This window comes from Corvus hawaiiensis, chromosome 6 (genome assembly GCF_020740725.1).
Source record: "Corvus hawaiiensis isolate bCorHaw1 chromosome 6, bCorHaw1.pri.cur, whole genome shotgun sequence".
NCBI classification, from domain to species: domain Eukaryota; kingdom Metazoa; phylum Chordata; class Aves; order Passeriformes; family Corvidae; genus Corvus; species Corvus hawaiiensis.
The window spans coordinates 39,957,224-39,984,781 of NC_063218.1; the positions used below are offsets into that span (position 1 = coordinate 39,957,224).

Consider the following 27,558-nt stretch of genomic DNA (forward strand, 5'->3'; position numbering starts at 1 on the left):
TTTGTGCATGCCTAAAAATAAATCTACAGCATAATATGTAGAGAGAGAAAAAAGAGGAACATGGACAAGGCAAACACTGGAAAACACAAACAGTGGTCTCAGCAGTCCAGCAGTGTAACCACTGAAACTTTTCTTTTTCCTAGTATCACACCTAGGGAGAATATTACAGAAGAATATGAAGAATGAGTTTAGCAGTCCTCTAAAATTATGCAGGACACGAGAAGAAAAAACCTGGTGATGCTTGTTAGAAGAAAGAGTAGGCAATAAAGACTGGCCATAACCGATGACTAGATGCCAGATTCAGCTTCCTGACAGCACATGGTGTGTACACTGGATAGACTGTGAAAAAGGTCTCAAAAGACAACACAAGAAGCTTAAGCCTGATACACAGAGAGAAAAGTGTAAATCTAACTGCTTAGATTTTTTTCTAGAGATATATCCAATGAACACGCTGTGATGCTTCATATATGCAGCCTGGGAGCATACATAACTCTTACTGAGTATTTCTCTTTAAAAAACATTACTATAGGTGTTCTTTGATGACAGCTTTATTTGATTCTTCTGCAGATTATTTTCTGAGCTCAGTACATATTGAAACTGTGGAGAATGACAGAACAGCCAAGCTGACTTTAGAGAAGTTCAGCAAGGCCACTGAGAAATACCACTGCAGTCTACATTAGACTATTCATTCTAGATCTGAGGGAACTTCAAAAAATATTCTCCCTGCCTCACTGCTGACCTGGGTTATTCAAATATAGCACCATTACAGACAGTAAATGCAGGAACAAAACTAACACATACACATGCTCTCAAAAATAAATTTTTCAGATCATGTAGTTTATGTAGTCTTTAAAAAAATACTCCATTGGAGAGAGCTTGGTCTTAAGGAGGTATATATTTTTATTATATATTTAAAACACAAACACACTAAGACATACACAGATGTTTATTTATATATATAGATGTGTTTATGTCACCTTTGTTTCACTTCTCCACCTTGTTATTTAACTTCTCAAAGACACAAGTTTACATTTGGAACTTATGATGCTACAAAAAACCCTTCAAAATGCAGTAACACTCCTTTTAATCACTTTTCAAATTTCTAACAAGTTAAAGGGACAGTTAAAAATATCCTACTAGCCCAGCACACCAGTAAGGTTTATGGAGGAAGACTCTAATCCTATCCCACTCAAACTTCCAGCTGGTACTGTTTATGCATCTATGAATCTCATCCTCTGAAAAGGACAGTGATATTTACTGGAACTCTCTTAGAAGAGTTTCAAAACTGGACTTTTCTTCCAAAGCTCCTTATAAACTCAAGCCACTGTAGCTTCTACCACAACCTAAAAACCACTTGAACGGTCACATGAAGAGCACTGTATCAGTTCTAAAATGGCTTCAAGTAGAAAACTATTTTTGACAATGCTTCTTATGCTAGGAAATGTCTCAGGCACTGTTCCCTTTTCATACATTTTATTGAGCTTCATCATAGCAGACATCTGGCAAAAAAAAGAACTCAGATACCTAGGCAGGCCCTCCTTTTCTTTTTTAAAAGGCAGCTCCCAGAGAGCTGGAATCAGTTCTTAAAATCTCTGCTCTATCAATCTGCCTGCTTTGGACAAGGCACTCCAGAAACAAGGAATGGTGCACTTCCAGCAATACAGCAGCTTTTGGCGCTCATAAATTAACCTGAATGCAGCAAGAGCTTTAAATGAATATTTGTAGAATATAATTTTCATCTTTCCAAGTAAATCAATCCCTTTACCTGTGATTTAACCAACTGCCATTTAGAAGCTTTTACATTTATCAGTAGTTCTGATATGCAGTTGCCAAGACCTTCAGCAGTCACCTAGGTTGGTTTCCAAAGGAACTTACATATAGGCAGAACACTCCACCATACTTTCACTTCACTACAATTTTGTTTACATCATTCCAAACCTTTGAATTATCTTTACAAAGCAACTTTCTTCATGATAAACGGAAAAAAAAACAATATAAGATTTCACCTCTACAAGGCTTTATCTACAGAGACAGTTAGCAAGGAATTATTTACCAATTATGCCATCTGGCCAGTTTGCAACACAGCCTTTTATTTCAGAACTTGTACTTAAGAGTGTCATCTGTATAAAAATGCAGATTTTGTCGTTAATGATGAAGAAAATAACAAGATAACCCCGCCCCCCACAAACTCACAAAACAACCCTCCTTCAGCAACTCAAGATTTAATTTTCAGTGGTATTCCTGTACTCTTCCTTATGATAAATCCTAGTAGCCTTCAATTCACACAGCTATGCAAGAGATTCCCCAAAAGGCTAAATCAGATATATTTTACTCTTACTGAGTTTCTTCAGTCATAGCTTTGCTAAACTCGTCTAAAGAAAGCTTATTTGTCATGGTTTATTCTTTGAAAGTTTCCAAAGCTGCTTACTGTTCACGATTCTATCATTTCTTCTGACAGAGTCTTTGGGTCGCAGTATCCCATCTGTTGCTTTCTTAATACACTAAATAGAAACTGCAAAGATAATTTCTTTCCATTTTTGATAACTGCCACATTTGCTTTTTCTAGTCCTCTGAAACACTCCCACCTCTTTTGAAGATTAAGCAGCACTACAGGTGTTTCTATGTCTAATGTCAATGATTCATGACTCTTCAAAAATAATTGTCAGTATTTTGTTCTTAGTTAAGTATACATAACCTTCTGGCTATGCTCTCTTTTGTATGGATACATTTATGGAGACAATTCAAGCTTCCAAGCACGTTGTCTGCTCACACCAGCTCCTAACTGCCTTTACTGCATTCCCTCTTTCTCCTGAATAGATTATTTGTTTTTTAATTCATTTTTATTCAAAAGAGATTTTTAATATATTGCTGTATCTCATTTACTGTTGGATCTGTTTGCCACCTAGTGTTCTCCATCCCAAACGATTTCAGGAATTCTTATGTGTTTGCTTCAACAGTAACTCCTTCCTGTTTTCCTCATTTCCCCCCAGACTTAATAGTATCTGCTCACTTGTTTTACTCTCTGTCCCCATGGCAAGTCATTAAGAAGGAGATAAGCCCCATATTAGAACCAATGACAGAGGATTCAGTCTGTTATACTGAAGTTATGCTCTTGCACATGGAACTTAAAACTTAAATGCCTTTAGACTGCTTTAGATCTTACCTGGCTGGATCTGGGTAGATTGGATGTTCCCGGGATCCTGCTCCATCATAGCGAGATAATGAAATGAGGGAAGACTCCAGCAACCTCCTAGAAAGGAAAAACAAATTACAACGTCAAAGACCATTCAGGAACATCCCTCCTATATATGATCTACTTTCTTAAACCTCTTAAGACTATTTCTGTCATTCGAGAAGAGAATTCTGCAACATACTGAACCACTCACTGATGGCATAAGTGTTTTCACCACACAGCTATTCAAAGTTTTATATTCTCATGGCACAGGAGAAAGAACACCTCAAGTAAGGAAGAAGAGTGGTCCCATATCTGCTTCCAAGTTCCAAGAGAAAGATGTAGATGTCACTTCTCTGGAGAAAATCCATCCCAATTTGTCAGGTCCATAAACACTATCACTGCATTGGCCATCTGCCAAATTCTTACCTGCTCAAAGATGGCTACACATGGAATGGGCCAGGGAGCAGAGGACAAAGAACACACATTAGCATGTGGACTTTAAGGGCACCACTGGTGTCTATTCACAGTAAGATCTTGAATCTTAGTCTCAAGGCTCTGAAAGAGAGGTTTTCAGCTACAAAAAAAAAAAAAAAAGTTCTTTTCTTCTGTATTTTAATCAGCCACAGGGAGAGATACCAAATATTCACTCAAGAAGTAAATGTATGCAAATGCAGCCAGACAGCCTGAATATATGAGAAGTGAGACTGAGTCATGAAGGCAGCAGATTCAAAAGTATATAGCAGGAACATGTCCTCAACCCTAGCTTCTACACGCACTTCTGTCTAGCTTCTCTTATAAGCCAGAGGACAGCACTGTTTAAAGACTGACTCATGGCCTGTTGCAGCCATTAGATTAACACAAGAGAGATGATTTGGGGCAGGCACAGAAAGTGGAAAAACCAACTCTCAAAGTTTTTAAGATCACTGAGTTCCCTTTCAAAGCCTTTTACCTCAGAACTCCTGATAAATTTTGTTTTCCAGTCTGTAACTTAATGAAAATAGTGGTGGTTTGAAAGTCAAAGAGGTCCAACACCACATCTGTTCTAGTCACTCACACACACAGCTGTTGAGAAAGATTTGAATCCTTCAGTCTTAGCCCCACATTCATAATAATCAGCTAGCCTTTGCAACTCAGGACAGCAAGCATCAACACAGGAAGCAGGAAGAAGGACCAGATAAAATCCACACCCAACTTCCCATTTCTAGCCACATAAAGACAGTAGAATTGCAAATGAGACGTCTTTTTTCCTAGCAGCAGCCCACCCATCAGGATCTCAAGAAAAATTTTTACTGTCTTCCAGCAATTAAAAAAAAAAAAATGTACTTCCTTCTAACATTATAGATCTAGAATACAGAAAACAGCGAGAGATTGCTTCAGTTTGCCAGTTGGAAAAGTGTTTGTCATCTTGAGAAACTCAGTACTTGCTGCAAGGCACTGGGACCATAGACAAAACAAGAAATCCTGTCCCTTCTAGCACAAAGTTGTTTGGCAACCATTTGTCTTATTCAAGAACAGTTATTAAATCTTTTAAACTTTGAGATTAATTAATTCCCCTGGTTCCTGGGTTACTGAGTCAAAAGCTCTACCCTTCAATACTGCTAGGTATTATGAATCCCTTGGCTACCCAGAAAGTCGTTATACTTCAATCCTGTTTTACCAAACCCTTCCTTCTGCTCCAACTATATATCAATATGTACAAAAAGCAGCCAAACCAGAATGAACAGTGCTACAGGTATTACTTATGAGGTATACCTGAAGTCCTATACCTGTGAGGTACGCAGGTATACCTATTACTTGCATCACATATATACTGCTTTAATTCTCTCTAGGGAAAGGTAGACAGATTAAAACCAGCAGAAAGGATATTCTACCTGCTTAGGCAGCTGGCCCTTTCTAAACCACTGGCTCAGAGTTCAGAGACTAGGTTAATGCCACTGCAATACCAACATGTTTTTTAGAAATCTGCTTTTCAAAGCTGCTTGTGCAGAGTGCCCCAAAAACAGCATTTTGCAAGCAACCTGGATATGCCAAGGCTGCCACCCTACTGGAACATCCTGCCTGATCACTGGACTTAATCAAGGAGAAAGAGCTTCCAGAACATGCAGATTCTGGCAGGGTCACAACCCTAGAAACAGCAGCTGCCTCGTGATGTGAGCAATGCCTATGGTGTTCCAATAACGTGCACACAAATGATCACCAAACTCATTCCTATCAAAAGTCCTGGTGCCTACACATCCCACCCTCTTTCCCAGCCTTTCAGCCTCTGTCCACTACCTGACACAGTAAAATCAAAGCCACAAGGGAAGATGACCAGTACATGCTGCACAGCCTAGCAAACCCTGTTAGAAAGAAGTCTCCTGGTATTCTCCACCCATATTTGCCTTCTCGCCTTTGGAAAAACTGGCAACTGCCTAAGATGATCATTGACTTTGACCTTCAGAAAGCATCCAGTAGCTATGCTGAAAGAAATCAAAATCTATGCTAAGCAGAGGACACCACAGGGGTGCAGAAGCAGAGCACACATCATTGTAACTTGGTGTGGGTCGGCAAAGAGACCGTCTGCTTAGCTTGGGAACAGCACTTTCGGGAATCCATCGCTCTCACCACTGCACTGCAACAGATCCTTGAAATAAATACTTGAAGAGTCTCGCTATAGCAGGTAGTTGGCAGCTCAGATGAGACCTGGTATGGGTTACTCTAGCAACCAACAGTTGCCTGAGCCACAGGATGGCCAAGCGTCCAGGTAAAGAGACTTCCTCTGGGCTTCAACAGCCCTGTGACACCACCTGAACAGCCTGCAACTCCATCCCATGCAGCAACAGAAGCTGCTGCAGCAGGTACATCTTCACCAGAAAGGCTCCCATGGAAGACCAGCAGTTACAGGGTTGTAAGGAACAGGATGGCAAACATTCTGTTAAATGCATTCCCCAGAACCCTCTCTGAGCTTTCACTGTCCAAGTTGAATGGTCTCAGTTAAGGTGGCCTTTCCAGCAGAGCCTTCCAAGCCGTCCAAGACCAAATCCAGTTCCTGCACTACCTCACAATGAGGCACACAAGCCACATACTAGGGCCACATTCAGATCATGTGGACAAAGATAATTAATTCAGTTAACAGTAACTGCTAAAAGCTAGAGCTGATTTTAAGTCTGATTAGTAGATCTTAATTATCCTACAACTGTGCCCTCTCAGATCACAGAGCAATCAACAGAGGGATACAAATACACACAACAGGCAAAAAATCCAAAACAAGGCAACAAGCAACCTCATGTTATCCAGACAGACCATCTCTGTGCTTAATGCTCCAGAGAATAACAATATCTGTACTGAGGCAGAGTACTAAGCACAAATAAAATCCATTTTTAACTGACTTATTCTAGACTTAGCCCTTGGGACCCAAAGTTACAAATCCAAATGCATTTAGTACTGACAAATGGGTTCAATAACAGATACACTGCTATAATCATCAAAGTGTCTCATCTGTGTCACTGGTAGTGTAACCTACTGTCCCTCAGGAAGGGGCAGATAAATACTCTTGAAGTACGTCATGCTGCATTCTGCCAAGTCTTATGTGTCACACCCATAACTTCTGGCACCAGAAATCCCAAAAGAGACACAAACTATTTGTTTTCAGTAAACCCGAAGTGTAAGGTAGTCCAACATCCTACCACAGTAAATGTAAGGTTGGGAGCAATGCTGCTAAGGAGGACAAACATAATCCATGGATGAATAGAAGCAGCCCTGTTACACTAAACTGCTAGCCACTAAACATTTAAGTTTCCAACAGAGAAGCATGAAAAGAGAGAACAGAAATGCATATTGCTTGCATCTCCTTTTGAAACATTTCAGTAGATCACGCTTGATTCCCGAATCCTTTCTGCAGCTTACAGCAACCTCCTCCTCTCCCACATCCCCCATTTTTGCTATCCAGATATATAACAGGCTAACACTAGGCTCTATGGAAGCAATTGCTCCACTATCTCTGTCTAGACAATATGAAATTGTCACAAATGACATCTAAAGTACAATTAGTAGAGAAACTGCAATTTCTACTCTCTTCCCCCGCTCTCCAGGAAAAAAAAAAAATCACACATTATCATCCTCCAGGTTGTCAGTCACTCCTGCAAAGGATGAAGATTAACTCTGCTCACTCTGAGAGATGCTTCTATCCCAGCTTGCTAAATTAGGAGGAGGGGGATTGTAGTTTTTGTTGGGTTTTTTTTTTTATTAAAACTACTATAAGATATAAATTGCCTCTGTTTAGCAGCACTGAGATCTCAACTCTCTGATTGAGATCAGGCTCCTTTTCTGTCAGACATCAACAGCTCTGGAACTGCTGCTCTACACTTCCTCTGTTAACTCAGGTCTGCAGCAATCGCTAGCAAGGGGGCAAAGGATGCAGACTCCAAGTTACACGACACTTCTAGAGAGGGGAGAGAGAAGGAATGCACGCATACAGGACACTACAAGCAGAAAAGGGAGATTTTTCAGGAATGAAGCTGAATGCCAGAAGCTGCAGTTCGAGGGGAAAGAAGTCATGAAGCCATCTTCTCACAGCACATCAGCCATTGGGCTATACCCCCATTCTCCCTACGGGGGTGAGGATCACCACCAAAGCCTTTTGGGACAGAGATTCATCTCAGCAGGCTTTGAGAAGATACTTAACTGCAGCAAATTTAAGTTTTCAGTAACAGTTTCTAAGGATATGCAATCCCTACACTACATCTTAGATTTGCTGTCACAGCAGGTGCATTACTGAGTAATGCTACTCCAAGCCACACTGAGGGATGGGTTTTCCTCCCTACCCAAAAGGGAGGTGTTAACAAACAGCACTGAGGCTCAGTTTCCTTAGAATCAAAAGGGTGTTCAGTCAGCTGCCATCCTCCTAAGCTGCTCTTCACCAACAACCAGGGCAAACCAGTAAAATGAAGCACTCTAAGGACAGCAATCACACCTACTCCTCCCCTACTCCCAGCCTTCAGCTATGAGGAAAACTTAAAACAGCAATTCCTAGTTATCCTTTGAAGCAAAAGTATAATGATGACTCTTGGAAGCCTCTGACTTTCCTCCCCTGGTTTTGTGTCTTCCCTGAGAAGACTTCTATTTTGCATACTGCCCATTCAGAGGTGAAAATTATCACACTACATATTACATCCCTTTTTCAGCCCTCCAATTTACAGCCAGCACTCAGTTCCCCCAAGCGCTCATCCCTGTGAATGTGCTCCCGTGGTTTCCCACAAGAAGGTAAAGAACAGCAACAGTTTAAAACTAGATTCCCTTCAATCATCTTCCTCTTACAGCCAGGCAATGTATAACCTAAAGATAACACGAAAACTGAAGCATGAAAACAGCTGAATGTTCTTCAGCTGTCCAGTAACACCAATACCCTCCCTCAAACCTTGAATTCAATTATTAACTGTTAACAAACCAAATTCATTCTAGGAGATCAATTATAGCCTTGATAGAGCACTAAAAAGCTATTTTAAATAAAAATCTCACTGGCTTGGTTGTTTTTCCCTTCCCTTTTCTCAGAAGAATAGGAAAAAATTATTTCAGACATCTGTATTGTGTTGCCTACTTTCAAAAAGCAAATTGAAATCACGTAAGCAGAAACCATCAAGCATTTTGTTCCATAGCTTCATTTTCCATAAAAGTTTTGTAGCCCTTCTCAAACAGAAAAACACTATTGCTCTTCACCAGTTTCATATTGAAGCTTAAAATAAAAAAGCAATCAGTATGCAGTTCTAAAGATTGCCTGAAAAAATGATTTCTAAAATTAAGTTCTTAACATAATCTGCTCTGATACCTCAAAGCTAACATTTCTAGACTGTTTCAGCTTTCACATGGTTATGGTTAGACATATTTAGCCTGGCATCAAGACTGGATTAGGACAGGTCAGAAACAGAGATTAGGAGAGAAAAAATAGTCAAACAAAAGGATCAAGCTTTTCTTAAGATAGTTCTAACCATCTACAAGAGATAAATAACCTGAAAATATCACTACTCATTAAAACCTCAACAGTCACTTTTACAGTTCTGAGTTAGCTCCTCCATCCCCTTGTTCACATCTGTGCCAAACAACTCATCCTCAGTGAGGAACAAGAGTTGGTGGCTGTCTTTCTTATGAGTATCTAAACCCTGTTAGACATCCTTTTCATCACTTTTCTTAAGCTATTCCATACAATGAGCAACTTTTACAAGAAAATTTCCTTTCTTTAGGGAAAGCAAAGATGCAATATGTGATCAGAGACAAGTTCCAAACACAGCTTTTGTAGAACACTTTGGTCTGTTTGTGGGAAAGAACTTGTGTTAACGCTGAAGGTACAAGTAGGGACAGAGAAGACATCCTTCCCAGTTGGAGGTGCAGAGTTGTCAGAGGAGCAGATCCGATATAAGGCAGAAGTTATCACAGAAAGTGATTTTTCCCCTTCACTGATTCTGGGCAAGAATCCCGTAGAAAACAAACTGTAAGGATTTCTCAGTCAGAAAAGAGACAGCACATAAGGTCTTCAGCCAAGATGGGAAGGAGTGCAGAGAAAAAGAGCACAATTACATGAAACAAAGAAGTATAGGTAAGAGTTTGAACAGCAGAAATGAGCACTGGGAATTGAGTTCTCTTAATTACAAGGTGGGGAGTAGAGTTTCAAGGAAAACATGGTTAACCCTTTAAACTTACTTCAATTTAACTAGAAAGTAATACCACAAAATGAATTGCGCTATTACTGCATCTCTGCTCTTGGACCAGGAACTCCAATTTCCATTTACCACCTGATGCCACAGAAGCTACACAGCAACTCTGGAGCTCATCACAGGGAAGGTGGGTGGCTCTACAGAAAGTGACAAATTCTTTTAAGAAGACCCAAAGCTGCACTGTTAATCTATTAGTTCACCTGCTGAAAAAGGCCATGCATCAGAACAGAAAATGAATGAACATTATGGAGAGGTCCTCATCATACAGCATCTGGGAAATGATTATTTCAACAAGCAAGAGAGAACGCACATCCATGACAGATATTAAAAGGGTCAAGACCAGCTACAGCAAGCAGCATTGATTAGTTTTGGCAATAACTCCAACATGAAAAGAACAACGAAAGATCTTGCACTTCCATTTTTCAGGGGCAAAGCTTGAGGGACAGGAGGAGAGAAGAAATTAAAATCAGTTCAAGCCACCGCATGTGCTGTATTGCTCTACAGTGGCAGTTTCACACCAGTGCTCAGGATGAGGCAGGCACCTGAGCCGAGCTGAAGACAGACGTCACATTTCTCCACCTAGACCCTTAACAACATGCCATTATACCAGAAATTCAGCTAGAGGGTATGGGTTTCTAGTTATGGTAAGGTTTGAAAGCACGGTGAGAACATAGCTAACACACTGAACTCCTTCAGCCTGCAGACAGCTTTACTCTTCTGAGGGCTCTTCTGCCTACCTTCGTCTGTATGTCTGCTTCAAATTCACCTTGTTCCGGGAGATCCCAACACCAGAGACTCTGTGGCCAGCAGAAATCTCTGCTTACCCACACACAGATCTGCGTCAGCTTCTGGGATAATTACATACGACTCATGTTTCTCCATAGGGAACTGAAGAGGAGGTGTCTTTCTTGAGGGGGCAGAAGCCATACCATAGGTTTCTAAGGCTATGGTAACAGAGGTCTCATCACAAATCAAGCAATTCCTTTAAAATGCTCTTCTTCACGCTGGAGTAATGAAGAAAGTCTGGTCAACAGATGACTGGCAGGGTAGTTCAGTCATTTTGTCCCGCCTTCCCACTTCAGGAAGACAGGGGAATGATTTGATCCTAATGCATTTCAACCAGAAAAATGAGTCAGTTTCCTGGCAGATAATGAACCCTGTTTATTTACAGCCTTCAGTTTCAGCAGGTGCTCTCTCAAGAAGAGCAAGAGAGGAGGTCACTTACATCATCACACAAACAGCCATTTGGTGCAATCAGTTAAATATGTATGTGGAAAATGTTTAAAATGCATGTTAGCTATTCAACAGACCAGAACAGCTCAACTGGAGAAATCTAAAGTCACCACTATTTTGGTTACAGTTGTATTACTGAGTCAGATCACAGGTCTCCCTCTCTCCTCTTGCTCCAGGACCACAGATTAGATGAATGCTACCCTACTGCAACTTCTCCACCCCAGATTAAAAAGGAGCAAATAATTGGACAAGAGCACTTTGTCCCCAGACACACCATGCTGTGAGAATTTCTAAAGAGCATAAAGAGTGAGTGCACACATGCAATATATGTAAAGTGAATGCATATCTAAAACTTAAGGGCTCGTATTACAATAAAAAGGCACACTACACTGCCAACATCTCCAGTTCTTCCCCACAGTGAAGAAAGCTACGGAGAGCTTTTAGATTAGCAAGCAGGCCTGAAACAGAAGGTCTGGGGGCCTGCCCAAAACTTGTTTCTTTGCAAAAGCCAAAACCAAATTGAAACTTAGACACTGTTTTAACGTGACTTACCTGAAGCCAGACTACAAGCTCTAGAAATCACAGCTAGATAGTTTAAGCACGTCACAAACCTCCATTAATCGTAAGCTGAGCACAAGCCCCTAGACAGAATTCTACAATTACCTGAACTCAAGGCACATAGATTAAAAAAAAGAAACAGGAGCAACTCTACCTGGTCAAGTGAGCTTGTCTGGACATGCTGCCTACCCTGCAGCAGCTGGATCAGGTGGCTGCAGGGAAACTATGTGCAGACAGCAGAGGAGACAGACAGCCTAACAAAGGATGGCTTTCAAGAGAGGGAAGCTATTCACACTTCTTCCCTCGTTGTAGGAAAGTTGAGAACTGAATATGTTTTATGGTATCCTCAAATAGCTGTCTGTTTGAAGTCAGCTGTCTTTAAACTTCTAAGCAATTTGTGTTTATTCAAGATCTTTGGTCTACAGTCACCTCATGCATGTATTCCTCAAAAAAACAAACAATCCCACAAAAAAACCTGCCCAAAACAACAACAACCAACATCCACCTACCCACCCAAAAAACAATAACCCCCCCCCCCAAAACCCAATTAAAAAAACCATACACACACAGAGAAAACCACCACCAAAAAACCCCCAAACCCCACCCAAGTCTAGATCTCAACAGAAGCAAAATTAAAGGCCACTTTGGAAGCACATACCTCTTTCATTCTCATTAAAACATCACTTTAATCCAAATTTAGTAAGTTCCCTTGCTGCCACACTGCAGCAGGTGAAATTCCAGAACAGTTCCCACAGAAAAGACACTTGTAGGGAAAGAGGCTTCTGTTGCCTGAAGATTGCAGAGGAACAAACTTTACCCATTTCTTTTATAGGTGAACTCCTCACTGCTAGGCCTAGACTACTAAGAAGAGGGGTGGGAGAAGGGCAGTGGTTGAAATGGGAAAATACCATAAAGGTATTTGAGAAAGCAGAGTTATTTCTATACCTGCCTAGTTTGTAAGTCAAGCTGTTACAAGAGGAACATGGAGAAAAGAATCTCTTTTAGTCTGCTACAGTCATTGCTGTATATTTAAATTCAGACCAAGAAAAAGCAGCTTGCGCCTTGCTGCAAGTTTGGCGAAGGCCGCAGATACATGTCCAGCTTTCCAAAGCACTGGGGGGAAACTCGGCAGCAGGGAGTGTCCTCTATTAGTTACTGCAAGATTGAAAGCACCAGGCATCACTTTTCTCGCCCACCAACTCTCAGTGAAGAAGAATAGAGCTCTAGCAACCTTACATTGGTCTTAAATCAGGAAACTACCAAAGGCAGGGAAGGAATATTTGTGCAAGAAAACAGGCACTTCTTTCACTTGTTCTTCTGCATAACTAGCAGCATACGAAAGAGCTCAAACTTCTAGAACTTCAGTAAAAGAGTCTTTCCTGCCCACAAAGAGACAGCAGGCTCGGTCTGGAAAAAAGCCCACAAAGCTGGAAGGCGACAGTAATAACCTCAGAGCTCAAAGGCATTAACTGACCATTTAGGTATCATGGCAACCTCTCCTATAGTTCAGGCTATGTTTTTATGTCAGTCTCATGATAAAACTAATTTGTATTTTTCAGTTTTAGTAAAAGCCAAGCAAACGATACTCACCAAGTTAGTCCACAGCTTGCACATCTCACATATAAACACTGCTAATTATCATGTCTAAATGCTCATGTCACTCTCAGACTATCATTTCACTTTATGTTCACAACAGACAAATTAGGTCTTTGTTCACTCTTGTGCCCTGGTTAACATTTACAGAAATCATTCCCACACCCCACAGTTCTGGCTTTCTACCCTCAACAAGCACGTCTTCCCAAGCACAAACCCAAACCTCTTGTCTCTGCTTGCAAATCCATTTATAACTTCTGTTTACCCCAGCACTCCCACTGACTGCTGAGATATTACTTATCTCTATCGCCACCATTTTCAAGAATTTTAACAAAGCATCTTTGGAATTATTTCTTACCAAGCCTGAAAACAGCACAGCATAAACTCTTCCAAAACTATCACAGTGTACATGGAGGCTCCAAGACTTGTCAGAAAAATCTTTCCTTCCACAGTACCGGTAAGGTCTACACACCATAACTTTAAACAAAATACTGAGCCCAAACTACAAATGCCAGGCCACAAGGCTAGCAAGGTTTCCACCAGTAATGGGTCTGAACAAAAACAGTCAGGAAAATTATGTTGGGTAGGTCTGTTCAGATTTAGCACCGGCCACATTCCCACTGATCTGCAGTCTGAGCAGCCAGCACCAGATACTGCTGCCTCTTCTCCACAGCTCAGGTGTGCCCCTCTCCTGCTCAAGCCTCCCTTTCTCTGTGAACTCAACACCACAATATATATTAAACACTTGAATAAGCAAGCCACAGCTGCTGCAAGTAACTAGGAAAACAGTAGTAACTACAGTGATATTGCTAAATAAGGAATGGAACAAAAAAAGGCAGAATACACTAGGTGTGTATTCTTTTCTCCACCACAAAACACATTTTGTAGCTTTATATAAGGTAATTCCCTTCCGCTTTAGTTCCTCTCCCCCAAATAGTAAAGTGAGTAGCACTATCCTCCTCTCTGATTTTGATGGTAAATGCCAGTCACAGAACTGTCTCTTCCTAGGCAACTCTGCATCCACGGCAGGGGACAAGGAAGTGCTCTGGTTGTTTAGTTTTTAAATCAAGGATATGAGCGACATACACCCTTTCATTCAGTGCTTTGCACAGTGAGAAAACTACCAGAAGTCAATACATGCAGAGATCCGATTAGCCTTGGTCATTTATGTCAGAAGCCAGAGCTGCACATACAAAACTCAGGCTCCAGCACAAACTCAGGAACAAATGCTGCAGAAGTGACTGTACTCTTTTCCATTTAATATACAGCACTGACCACTGTTGGGCAGGAATGCGGGTGCTCCTACCTTGTCCATCTACTTTAACCATGGACTGGTCCCAGTTCGACCACAAGTCAGCACTGTATCTACAACTTAGAACCAGAAGAGGCATCCCCTCAAGGCCTTGAGCAAGCCATACCTATTTGCACTAGAAAAAAAACCACACCCAACACAAAAAATCCTCAAACATATTCCTTGCCTTCTTATGGAAAAGCTCCAAAATTTAGGTAATAGCGCAAGGCATACTTGAAGAAGAAAACAGAGCTCCGGGGGGGAAAAGGTGACTGCCCAGACTCCAAAAAACATCTGCCAAGCAATCCTCCAGAAAACAAGCTCCATATTACAAAAGTCGTCCAAGGGGGTGAACAACCATTAAAATGAAAACAAAACCTTTGAGAAGGCAGACTACAAAGAAAGCTTTGCTCCAGGCTTGGTAGGCAATAAGCAAGAAGTCCAGACGAATTCTACAAAGTTGTCGAGGTCTTTTAGAGCTCTAACTCATGAGCATTTACATATGAGGAAGACAAAATACCTGTCTCACCTCAGACCCACATCTATCTCTTTCAAACCCTTAAAAAAGCTAAAAGGATAAGCTCCTCCCTTGCTTGCACTCTGTATCAGAGCCATTTCCCGTCTGGGTCCCTGTATTCACGCCTTTCTCCAAACACTGAAGAACTTGCAAATGTACGGTAACTACAGAGATAAGCTGCCGTTCAGGAGTGTGGAGGGTCCTCAAGCTACCCTTCATACAAGAACTCGGAAACTTTTAGGTTCTGAAAGGAGACAGAAAGGAGCAGAAGCAACATTACCCCCTTGTGGCAGCAAAGCAATATGGAAATAAGGTCTGAAAAATTCAAAGGGGAGCAGACTAGGTGTTAGTCATAGCTGATGTAAGAAGAGCTTTGTGTGGCCAGAAAGGCCATCAACACCGAAGAGAAACGAGATGAGCTGGAGTCACTGTACTATATGTAACTGGGTTCACATCACATAGCAAGAACAACGCAGGAGGGACCAGAGTCCTCAAATGAGACCTGACAAAATGAAAGACACAAATTTGTCCCTGGACCCTGTCAGATGGGTCCAGGGAAGCTGGTTTCACCTGTCATTTGTGCACAGTGCATCCAACAGACTAAAACACACCAAATGTGTGCCTTTTATACACTCACAAACAAAATAAAGGAGTTTATACAAGAGTCTCCAGACAAAAATTCGCTCACTCCTTTCTGCCTGTATGCATGACTAAAGTGTCACCCAGGACGGTTCAAAAGACTTCTCAGATTTTCAGATAACTTCAATAATGTATCTTGTCTGTCAAACTAAATAGGTGAGGCAAGGTGAAAATGTTATGCATTCATAAAATGCAGCCACGGAGTTACTCATACCACAGCCTACAGAATTTGACCTCTGGAATGAGTGCAGTGGAGTGGTTAGAGAAGTTTAACATAATTGCCAGACAAAGCTTCTTCGTGGAAGAATACGGATAATAAGCATTTCTTTGTGAAGCATAAGTTTCATGCAAACCTGCCTGGCAATAGGACAGAGCACAGCTTTCATTTGCAATAATGTACTGAAATCTCTAGACACAATAAACAGGTAAACCATATCAAAATTGTCCCCTTCATGTATTATAAGAAGTTAAATCTATAGAGAACTATTTTCCTCTTCCTTCTTTTCCCCATCTATAAGAATTGTTTCACAGAGTAAGGTTTGAAATATGTTAACAGGGACACACGTCACTACTTGCTCCTTGCATCCATTCCACAAATACTGTGGAACTCAAATACCAGAACTCAGAAACAAAAATAAATTTATAACCTAATTACTTTCCTTTTTTTTTTCTAAAAACCCCACACTAATTCTGTAAATGTCACTTGTGTCATACTGAAATAGCCAAAGAGAAAATCTGCATCAGTTTTATTAGTCAGCATTGCACTGTACCTAGCATTAACTGATGAACTGATACATATTTCAGCAGAGATCACTGCTAGATTCTGTGTATCACTGTCTTAAGAAGGTGGCACCAGCTCCTCTCAAACAAGCAGCTGACTATAAGAATCCTCTTTCATTCCCTGTTCAACTTTTCATTATCAACCTGAATTGGCCCACACAGCAACAATGGCTTAAAGTACTTAGAGGTTCCCACACTGAGATTACAGTATTAATACAATACTGCCTCAACCCATTTTTAAATTAACAGGTAGCTATTAAAAAATTAAACTAGCTATCATCTGTTGCTCAGTTATCCTTCCTTCATCCACATCTTTCTAATACCTTCTCATGACCAATTTTATGCAGCACATTTCACATGGCAACTTCAGAGATTTCTGAGATTCTTTTCACTTTGATATTAAAAGTGAGGCAAAGACATCCACAGGGGGAAACCCCCCATATTTGAATTACTGAGATCAGCCTGGAGAACCTCCAAAAAGCTGCAGCTCAGTCTCACAAACTTTTGCTTAACGTAGACCATAAACCTTCCCCAAATTCATGCCTCACCAGCACAACTTCAAGAAGCACACAGCTCAATGCCACACTGCTTTCAGGCTAAGCTGAGACAGGACTGCTTGTATTGCTGAGGTTCCCAGTGACATGCTTCTCCTAACAGAGGGGCCAGAGCTGTCAGTTAGGAATAGTGTCATTACCTGCTTATTAATGCTTTTGTGATTAGTCCAAGATAATTAGCCGAGTACCATCAGAATGAGCAGAATTCTCTTCTTGCCCAGCTGACACAGTTACATAAACAGAATTCAAAGAACAGCCTTCACTAAACTACCCTATTAACTTAATTGACCCTCAATGGCAATGTTTTCCCAGAAAGCTACTTCTCAACCAGGAAAGCCATGTCAGGGAATGAATCCTGCCCATGGACAGCGAATGAGAACATACAGTTTTCACATACAATTTTTATCTTACATTTTTCGGCTAACCTTACAATACAGAGCTCAATTGCCCAATGAGGACATCTAATGGAGAGACAAAGAAGAACAGAATTATAAAACAGGTTATGAGCACATCTTGGATTGCAACACTAAGAATTAACCAGAGGCTGATAGGCACAAAATTACATTGATTGGAAGTGTGTCTGCAGTTACCACTTGTACCCTCAGGTTTGAAGGCTTATCCTCCCCCTTCTATTTCCTCAGCACTTTGAGCGTTACATAGCTTATATCTCAGGACTCTTAGCCCCCATCTTTGCAGGCTTCTGCAGCTCCAAAGGTTAACAGACATTTTGGACTCTGCTGTGCAGAAGTGGTTCCAGCACTTCCCATTGTGAAAGCACGCCCTAGGTCTGGGAGACATGAAGTCTTGGTGTGAGGATGTTCGTTCTATGCAAAATTTAGGTAAGTGGGTGCTTGCTGACTTGTTAATAGATTCACAGGATATTCTGAGTTGGAAGGGACCCACAAGGATGATCAAGCCCAGCTCTTAAGTAAATGGCCTGTATGGGGATTGAACCCACAGCCTTGGTGTTATTAGCACCATGCTCTAACCCAACAGAGCTAATCTCATTTACCACATTCTACAAAGAAAAATATAAACAGCTAATTAGAAAATGGCAGAAAATTATACCTGCAGGACACAGCTATCCTGCATAGGTTCCTTTTAAGGGAAAAGATTTCATAAAGCCCCAAGCCCACCTGATGTGTTTAACAAGAAAGGAAATGAAGTTTTACTTCAAGGAAATTGCCACAAGCATTTAATACCAGACTGCCCACTGCTTCCAGCTTCTTACCTCAGAACTCTACAGATAACCTTAACTTCAGATAGAAGGAAAGCAGAAGCCCCTGTTCTTTTGAAAGCCATGCCTGTTCTTTTGAAAGGCCTGACAACAGAAGCAGGAGACTGGGAAAACAAGAGTCCCTAGAAGATTCTCAACAACCTCTGCCAGAAAGGTTTCACTAAAGGTTTCATCTTACAGGAATTCCTCTGGAATTAAGCTCATGCTTCAAACTACACACTCCAAATTAGAAGTCACAGCAAAAAGCACCTGTTTGCTCCTGGTTTATGACCAGGTAGGCAAGTAACCCTTCACCAATGCTACAGTGACTGGAGCAGGCAGCAGCAACCACCATGGATGACAGGCAAAGTGACCCAGAGATTCAGTCATAGGGACTGTAGCTGTTAGACTCCTGCAGGCTGGGGTGGATTGAATTATATGCCTCAGGGCATTTTTAAATTATACAGTTACCACAGAAAAGATCATATCTACATATCTCACTACATCTCACTGTCCAAATATGTGCCAACTGCCTGATCAATAAGAAGGTTATTTGCCCCGTTACTTCTGCCACTACAGTGACTCATCCCAGAAAACAAGACACAGTGGAGATGATGTAAGTATGTACCACTATTTCAAAAGAAAGATAACTCAAGACTTACTCAAGTGCCATTTTAAAGCTAACTTTGTCAGCTCCTTCTCACTTTTATGCCTTTTAATAGGGGACAAGAGGATATCTGACTTAAATTAACAGTAGCTAAGTTCAGGCCCAAGCAGTACCTACCATGTAATCAGCTTGAGACTCTCATTACGGCAGGCTATGAAAAAAAACTATGGCAAGGATTTAGAAAGAGATGAATAATTTTATGACCACCACCACTTATTTGCTATGCAACTACAGCAACAAGAAAGGCAGTCACTGTTCCAGCCTCAGTATAATCAGCTTATCTGCAGGACAGAGGAAAGAATTCCCTTTCCTCAGGCACTCCTGTGCGCAAACCCTTCTTCGTTAGTTACATCTGCATCCAACCTGGAAATTTTGCTTTTCTACAGCTCAAAGCATCTGTTTCAGAGAAACAGTAAGACTGGACCTTTCCTCTGGTGAGAGCACAAACCACTTGACAGAGAAGATGTGAAACTGAAACCCAGTATGGAAACCCTATCCCAAGTACCAATGTAGCTATATCATCCACACAAGCCAGTGAAGACACTTTCACATAAAGGAAAGATCTTTCCTGATGCAAGTTCAATTTAGCTTATCCTGTTTCTTGTAACATATCTGAAGCAGAAGAAAAATATCCTTCCAAAAAAAGAATCACCTTCTTAAAAAACAAGACAGCAAAGCCTAAAATTTTCAGTGATCAGCATGTCCCCAACCATGTCCCCAACCAGCTCAGGTCAACAGGAGCCACTCTGAAAACTTACCTCTCTTATCAAGGGGAAACCAACTGCATATACCCAAACCACTGACACAGAGCTTTGACTTTTTTCCCCTCTGGGCAACACGAAGAAAATTATTGTTAACCCTTTTAACTTAACAACTTACTCGTGACCAGTTTTCCACACCAGCCCTGGGCAGAGTCTCCATGTGTAGCACGTGATGATAGGGTGTGTGATGGGGGGCACAAAGGACAGCATTAATGAATCCTGTGTTTTCACCCTTCTGCAGGGTCTGGCAAACACCAGGAGCACAGCTCACCCCAGAGATCTGCTGCAAGAGCCCATTCTTTTGCCTGTCTGTACTACCATTGAGAGGTCCAGTCTCTGCCCTTAACAATCTTCAGAACCCATCTGCAGCATGACAATGGCAGCTATAAACACATCAACACCAACATCTCTATTTTCATCTACACGAATAGCACACAACCTTATGAGAAAAGGTTTTTAACTCTGAAAATACTGAAAAACCTCAGACTAGATGGGAAAGGTTTAAGAAAAAATAGAGGAGGAAGGGCAAGCATGTATCTTACCTCCTGAGTGAATCCTCCTCTGAGCTTTCCTCAGGCATTTCCTGGTTTAAGGCCTCCTGTGATACATTCCCAGGTCTGCTTGAAGCCGACTGGCTGTAAACTCTTTCCCAGTGCCCCGTCTCCTGGTTAAAGACCACTCCCACGGTCCTCTCCTCCTGCGGGGTGGAAGAGCTGCCCAGCTGCAGTCTGCTAGAGGCAGGAGCTCTGCCCTCGGTTCTCTCTGCAGGCTGCACCTGGCTGGTATTTGGAGGCACACCCTCAAATGTGCTTTGGACCTGCCCTGGTGTGTAGCTAGGCGTGCTTCTTTCCCAGCGCAGTGTGTCATTGTTAAAGGTCAGCAGGTTATGACAAGCACGACAGCGGTTCAGGTGACCCCGGGACAAATTGGAATTGTTTTCATTGCTTTGTGGAGTCTGCTGATGGGAGGGACCCGGTCGATCAGGCTCAATGTTGTTGTTGAGCATTTCTTGAGCCTGTTGCGACTGGCTGGGCTCCCCACCAATCCCCTGATCTAACTCCTGAAGCCGGTCATATTCCAGGAAGAATCGCCTCAAATCACAATGGAGCTCATTACGAATGCTGGCCGGATTGCTCGGGCCAGCACTGCTACCACTGTTCACCTCAGCCCCTGGGGCCAGAAAGCCCCTCCCTTCTGTTGCAGAGGTATAGACTGATGCCTGGGAACCTCCCTCCTGCTGTCTGAGCACGGACAGCAAGCTCACGGAGGAGGCACTGGTCCTAGGGGGAGGCATGGCTTCCAGCTCGGACCGAGAGCTCATGTTCAGCACTGTCCTGGACCAGTCAGACCCACCCAAGCCTGAAGCCATCTCTCTCGCAGACTGTTGGTACCGGGACTGGTGGCCTGCCAAGGACCCGCTGAGGGACCGCCGTGTGGGGCCCAGGCTAAGGTTGCGCAGGGTGTTGCCAGCAGTGCTGCTCTGAACTGTGCTGAAAGCAGAGGGCCTGTTAAGTATCCCCTGCTCCTCCTGCACTACAGATGCCTGCTCTGGGGGTTGATAAGGCTCTGTCTGCACAGAGGAGAAGGAAGTGCCAGTGGCCCCAGAAGACGTGGAGGGTGCGTTTTCCTGGTGTGGGAAGAGAGAAGAAGGAAGTCTTGCACTAGAGCATCGGCTGCAAAGGCACAACATCCCCAGGTGCTGGCAGCACTCTGCTGTGGGATAGCTGACTCGCTCCCGGAGCCTGTTATAGACAGATGCCCTTGTGTTCTCACTGGCTGGAGGCGGAGGTGGTGGTGGTGGAGGCGGTGGAGGGGATGGGGTAGCAGAGTCTTGAACACTGTTTTGCTCTCCCACCTGTATGCCAGAGGAGCGGGAGGACAACATGTGCAGGAAGTTGTGGAGGAGGGGCGTGCGCCTCACAGGCTGAGACGGAAGGATAGCGCGCTGACGATAATGAGGCATCTCTGTGCTGTCCACGGAGATTTCCACTTCCTCATCGCTCTGCAGAAAGAAACAGTCAAAGTTCAGGCACCTCAAGGCAAAATCCTATACCTCCAAATAAACTGCAGAAAGTCAGCTACCAGCCCAGACAGATTAAAGGATGTGTTACGTCCCTTCCTAAAGGCCTTGACTTGGAGGAAACCAGTTGAGATGATTTCCAAGTTCATTTTATGGATCTAGACAACCTCTTCCTACAGCCCAGTGAGCTTTCACAATACACTCTTCATACAAACAGAAGTATCAGCATCTGAGGGTCAGCAGCTGAGGGGAGAATTGTTAATACCTCAAATAGCTTCAAATCCAAAAGAACATCACAACAGAACTGAAAGAGCAGGACCATTGGGATGTTTGTCCCACCACTAGTCAGACAGAGAGGGCAAAACAAACACATTTTGGAAAGCACTTTATTAGCCAGGCACATAACACAAGAACATTGACATGACCAATCAAGGTGAGACAGAACTCAGCTTAAGAAGACCTCAGGTTTTCAGAAAAGCACGAGGCTGCTTAGAAACAGACTAGGGCTCAAGTACATACATACGAAGAGTATCTTGTAATTAGCCAGTCAATACAAGTACTGACATTCCTCTTACCTGCTGGTTAGAAGGGTTAACAATCGCTGTGAGCAAGTAGTGTCCCAAGGGATCAAACCGTACCAGCCTAAAACAAAAGCAGCGCCAGAACATCAATCATCAGTTCACATTCCACATTGACACAGGAAGCTGAACACAGCAGGCAACAAAACCCCACACAACATATTTGCAATGAGAACATTACTACATTATCATCACCTTTTTATGAAGGATGTCAAAAAGTTTACGCATTAAGAAGAACAAAACGTACCTATCTAGCTGGAGATTGCAGGATTTTATAGTCCACAGCAACACTACACTAAAGTTAAAAGCTGGAAGTAAGTACTCCTGTATCAATTGAAATAGCCAGAAAATTTAAAGGAATACACGTTTATATTACAAAATGGAATGTGGTACAAAGGGAGAGATCACATCATTGTCTTCTTTTAAATTGTTCAAAAGAAGGCATCAGGTTTCCAGCAATCCAGTGTCCTCTACAAGTGTGCCAAAGCAATAGCTCAGCACTCTGTTAAGGCAGTTGCTGCGTTTTCTCATCCTTGTGGCTGACAAGTTTAATTACTAAGCTGACAAATCAACATGAAGTAGATCTGGGCATTTAATGGACACGTGCCCTATTACAAGTATGAACATCCAAGCTGATCTATGACTTTCGATTGCTTTTCTTTCTACCCACAGAATTGGTTTTCTACCAGCTGAGTCAAGGAGCTGCAAGCAACACTTCTCTCCACTACTTGAGTGCAGAAGGTGCAGCATCCCAGAGGAACCTCACACACACTTCCCAAATCTGACCATTTTTCACATACAAGTGTTCTCTTCACCCAGAAGCAGGAGCTCACCTGACCCGCTCCATTTCACTGGCTGTTTTCACCACTGCAAAAGGCTCCCGACGACTCCAGTCCCAGAAATGTATCTCATTGGCAGTAGCAATCAGCAAGAGCTGAGCCGTAGGATGAAAAGCAAGCGATGCAATGGCATTGTTGCTATCTGTGAACCAGCTCTCACTTCCACCCTAGAGTGAAGGGTCAAGAACCACAAGCAATTTATCACAAAGTTTGCAATCATTAAGTTTCCATGTACTTGCCGTGCCTCCCAGACTGCCCAGGACATTGGAAGTGACATGCTACCTTGGCAACAACAACAGCTGTTCCCATACAAGGTCATGTGCCAGGTCTAGAATGTAATGCTACTTGCAACAATGACCACAGATGTATTTTTGTAGGTAAGTGTGTCTCAAGCAGCCTGTAAAAATCCTTCATTTCAAAGCAACCAGCTAAGCCCACGTGTTTTGTCTCTGTGCCAATCACCAAACTAGGTAGAGCAGCAGCTCCTCTAATCAACAGTTCAGATATGCTCAGTGGAATGACAAATGGTATGTCTCTCACAAAGGCTAAACAGGCACCTTGTACAAAGTTCTCCAGCATTACCTGTACCACTGTAATCAATGAAACAGGCACTGCTAAGAAGTATGACCTACCTGGCAGGATTGAATGAAGAATCTGTCACCTCCTCTCTAGACAGAAGAGGATGGCTATGGTCTGTTCTATGCTTTTAGAGACAGGTCCCAGAAAAACTTCCAAACAGCTCTCTTACCAGGTAACATTTGGAAAACAAACTCACCCAAAAAAAGTCACCACCCACCAAATATCAAAGGAACATATGTTTCAGGAAAGACTTACATGTAAATCCCAAATTCTAACCTCCCCATCTAGGCATCCTGAAGCAATGAGGCCTGGGATGGTGGGATGGAAGGTGACACACCAGGGAGTGCGGCGATGTCCAACCAAGGAATGAACACACTTGCCCGTTTTCACCTCTGTGATGTAGATGTTGTGGTTCACATGTGTGGAAGCCATTAGGGTCCTGGGAATGCAGAAGGTATGACAAACATTAGCATGAGAAGAATACAGCAAAATCAGACCATGGTTAGCTTCATCTCAACAGGGTCTGTTCACGCCTAACCCAGCAGCTCTCCCACACAGAGCTCAAAGGGTAAGAGGCTACTGTTTCACCAGTGGTCACAAAGCTTCCTGTAGCCAGATTTCAGGGTCCATGCAAACATGAGCTCATCTGAATCTGCAAGCACAAACTTGACCTTGAATGTCAGAGTGAACATGCAGCTCAGAAGGCACTCATGAGTGACAGTCTGGGGCAAATAAATATTCCCAATTCTCCACACCATGTCAACCACTGTCAAAGTAAGTGATACTATGAGAGATCCCACCTCCATTTCTGCTTCCAGTACACACATCATTCTGCTCTGTTCTTTATTCCTAGATACCCCAGTGAATGTGTCACATCATTTGGGCATGTTCTATTAAAACATCCTTTACTCCCTTTAGTTTCTTACGAAATCCCACGGTGTCTGCACAGATCCTTTTTCCTTAGAACTTTGTATCACCTGGGTACCTCAGAAATTAAACACCAACTATGCTTGAAGCTGTGAGATAGGAAGGTGCACACGTTCCATCCATGCGTATCAGGAACCAGAAGTTTCATTTGGCTGTTCAGGACTGGACAACTCAATGGGCACAAGCCTCCATCACTTTTGTAAGTGTAGGGAGACTGCTGAAACAGGGAATGAACTAGGAGTTAATTACCTGTCTGGACTAAACGCCAGCAAGAAGGTGGAGCGTGGACTGTCAGGTAACTCAACTTTCTGAAAAAGCCAACAAAGCAGGAAGTGTTGCAAGAGTCATATGATCATACTTTGACTGTAAGCCACACAGACAACAAGGGGAACCCGCTGCAGGAACATATCTAGTATCACATCACTGCAGGAACTGAACAGAGCCAGAGAGCATGTCAAGTGTAACACATCAAAGTACAATCACAAGACAATTTATTTCAAATCCCTGCCTCCCTTCCCCCACTCCAAGGTCAAGCTATGCAGCTCTATCCCACAACCTTACCTTGCCCTCCCATTTCATCCATCGAGTTTTATCCTCCACCAACTCCTGCAGAAGCCGCTGAGCACCCAAGGCTTGGGTACCCCGTTCCCTACCCCACAGGATGCGGACAGCATTCTTCTCTGGGACAACCTTCATGGCTCTCAGCTGCCAACACCACGCCAGCTACTGAGGAGACACCAGCAGGTTCCAGATGACAACCACCACCAAGCTACAAATAGGCTATCCACATTTCAGTTGTTTATCTTCATGGAAACCTAAAAAGATAGGAGACTAATAAGGAAGGCAGCTTTTACGCTGATCACCCAGATAAAGTAAAAGCTTTAAATCCATAAAATACTAGATTGAGAGACAAATCTTTCTTCATACATAGCCTTTGCTACCTGCTTCCATTATCAAGGCCTGACTTTGACATTTCTGCAGCCAAAGATTACTTTGAAAGCACCCAGCTCTTCCCTTGTACACATGCCCTAGGCACACGATACACATGGAGAATTAAAAATTGGCCTTGAAACTCCCTTCCCTTCATCTCTTGCTGTATATAATAAAGAAAAAAAGATTTAGGAAGATACAGTCTTTACATCTTGAAGATTTAGGTCCTGTCTGGGAAGGGTGTCTGAAAGCTAGAGGAATAGCATTATCAAACTGACAATATGACAGAGGAATGAGTAGCTCTCAGGAACTACTCAAATTTCAGTCACAGGTCAAACTATCAAGGTCAGACAATTGATATACCTCAAGTCCAAAGTATTTCAGACTCCATCAACAGCTTACAAAACATGAAAACAACGATGTATGGGATAGCGGCATCAAGATTATTCCATCGTCTGCACATCATCTTTCAATCTGCATTGCTCTGAGAACAACAGTTCACCCAAGTAATGCACAATGGCAAAGAATAATGCTTTTGGAACACTTTGAGCTGCAAAGGAAAACTTTAATATCCATTGTCTACAAAAAAATCTAAATAATTATAATAAATAAGTAATATAGTAACTCTAATAGCAACCAAGCCACACAGCTTTTCAGTGGTGTCATACATTGGAGTTTGCCACCAAAAGCTCTCCAGAAAAGTTTCTTAGAACAGATAAACCAAGAAACTCTGCTGCAATGCTATTACCTTCTGATCCCAGCAGAGTGTGCATACTACTCTGACATCTCTTGGTAACATGAAGACAAAGATAAATCCTACTCAGTTTATGTTAAACTGAACAAAACCATTAATATTCAATAGAGAAGGAAACAACAATAATAAAAAAAACCAAAACAAAACATATAAAGAAGAAAAAAGGTTCATGTGCCCAAGAGACAAATAGTTAAATGACAGAACTCAGAATGGTCATTAGCAAAACTTTCTTTCCTCCCACTCTCCCTAAAAAAACTCTCCTGAACAGATGATTTAAGACAGCTGCAGCTTATAGGGAGGAGCTGTCTGAAGAGATAAGTCAGGAAAATGAGTTCTAATAAAGCAAATCAGTTTTTATTTGTAGAAGTAAAATAAAGAGTACTGAAGTGATTAACAAGTAAAGGTATCCATCTTCCTAGAAAAGAAATTCTCCAGTGGAAGCTGAGCTAGCTGGAAATTCCCTGATGCTTAATGTGAACAGCATGAGGATCATGTATTTTAGAGAAGCTGAACTCCACAGTGTACAATAAGCCTTCTCTGGAGAATCTGAAAGTCAGCCAAACATTAGGTAGGAATTACTCTACCAATAAAAGTCTTACTGGAAAGCAACACAAAAACTAAAGATATCATGCTGCACGAGAATTCTTAAAAATAACTGTACAGATTAAAAAAGCCCAGGTCCAAAAATGCTAGAAGAAGGGTAACTGGAATAGATACATCGAAAAGTACAATATAATACAGGAGTCCCTAAACTAAAAATCTTCTTTAACTAAAAGCTAATAAATCCTGATCCAGATTCTGCAAACAGCCCCAGGCACCCATGTTCAGAAATGACTATGTTCAGGCAGTAAGCAGCATGGAGGAGAAGGACAGCTCAGAACAATACAGGCAACAAAAAGTCTACTTTACAGGAGGAAACTCTAAATCTAGTTTAACTCTTAATCTAGTAAAATTAAGAAAACAGTAGCTGAATATTCTATATGGGTGTATTCAAGGAATTTGGACTACAACAACCCAAGAATAAACAGGACACCAATGGAAGACCAGTCCAGCAGCTGGAATAAACTGAAGTTTGAAAAGACTTAAAACATTAAGCTTTGGAATAGCCTTTCGACAGGTGTAAAAGATAAACCAGATAAATAACTTGAGATCATGGTAATTTACAAGCAGGATAACCCAATCACTCGTGAGAAAGAACAAGATCTGACAACCTAGCAACATTTCAGTCCTATCAGAAGAACTAATGTTCCCTAAAGTACAG

At 42.1% G+C, this 27,558-nt stretch overlaps 1 protein-coding gene across 3 annotated transcripts in view; it reads right to left on the minus strand.

Moving 5' to 3' along the window:
* The window catches only part of AMBRA1 (autophagy and beclin 1 regulator 1), a 129,298-nt gene that overhangs the window by 93,227 nt on the left and 8,513 nt on the right, over window positions 1–27,558 (minus strand). For 2 of the 3 annotated variants that reach the window (XM_048307293.1, XM_048307292.1), the window contains exons 2-8: window positions 25,175–25,428; window positions 24,863–24,921; window positions 23,942–24,125; window positions 23,102–23,274; window positions 22,266–22,332; window positions 20,213–21,672; window positions 3,164–3,250 (exon numbers count right to left, since the gene is read on the minus strand). In XM_048307293.1, coding sequence (XP_048163250.1) covers window positions 3,164–3,250; window positions 20,213–21,672; window positions 22,266–22,332; window positions 23,102–23,274; window positions 23,942–24,125; window positions 24,863–24,921; window positions 25,175–25,309 — 2,165 coding nt within the window. In that variant the 5' untranslated portion in view covers window positions 25,310–25,428. The remainder of the gene's footprint in view (window positions 1–3,163; window positions 3,251–20,212; window positions 21,673–22,265; window positions 22,333–23,101; window positions 23,275–23,941; window positions 24,126–24,862; window positions 24,922–25,174; window positions 25,429–27,558) is intronic. The other variant, XM_048307294.1, reaches the window with a different exon arrangement.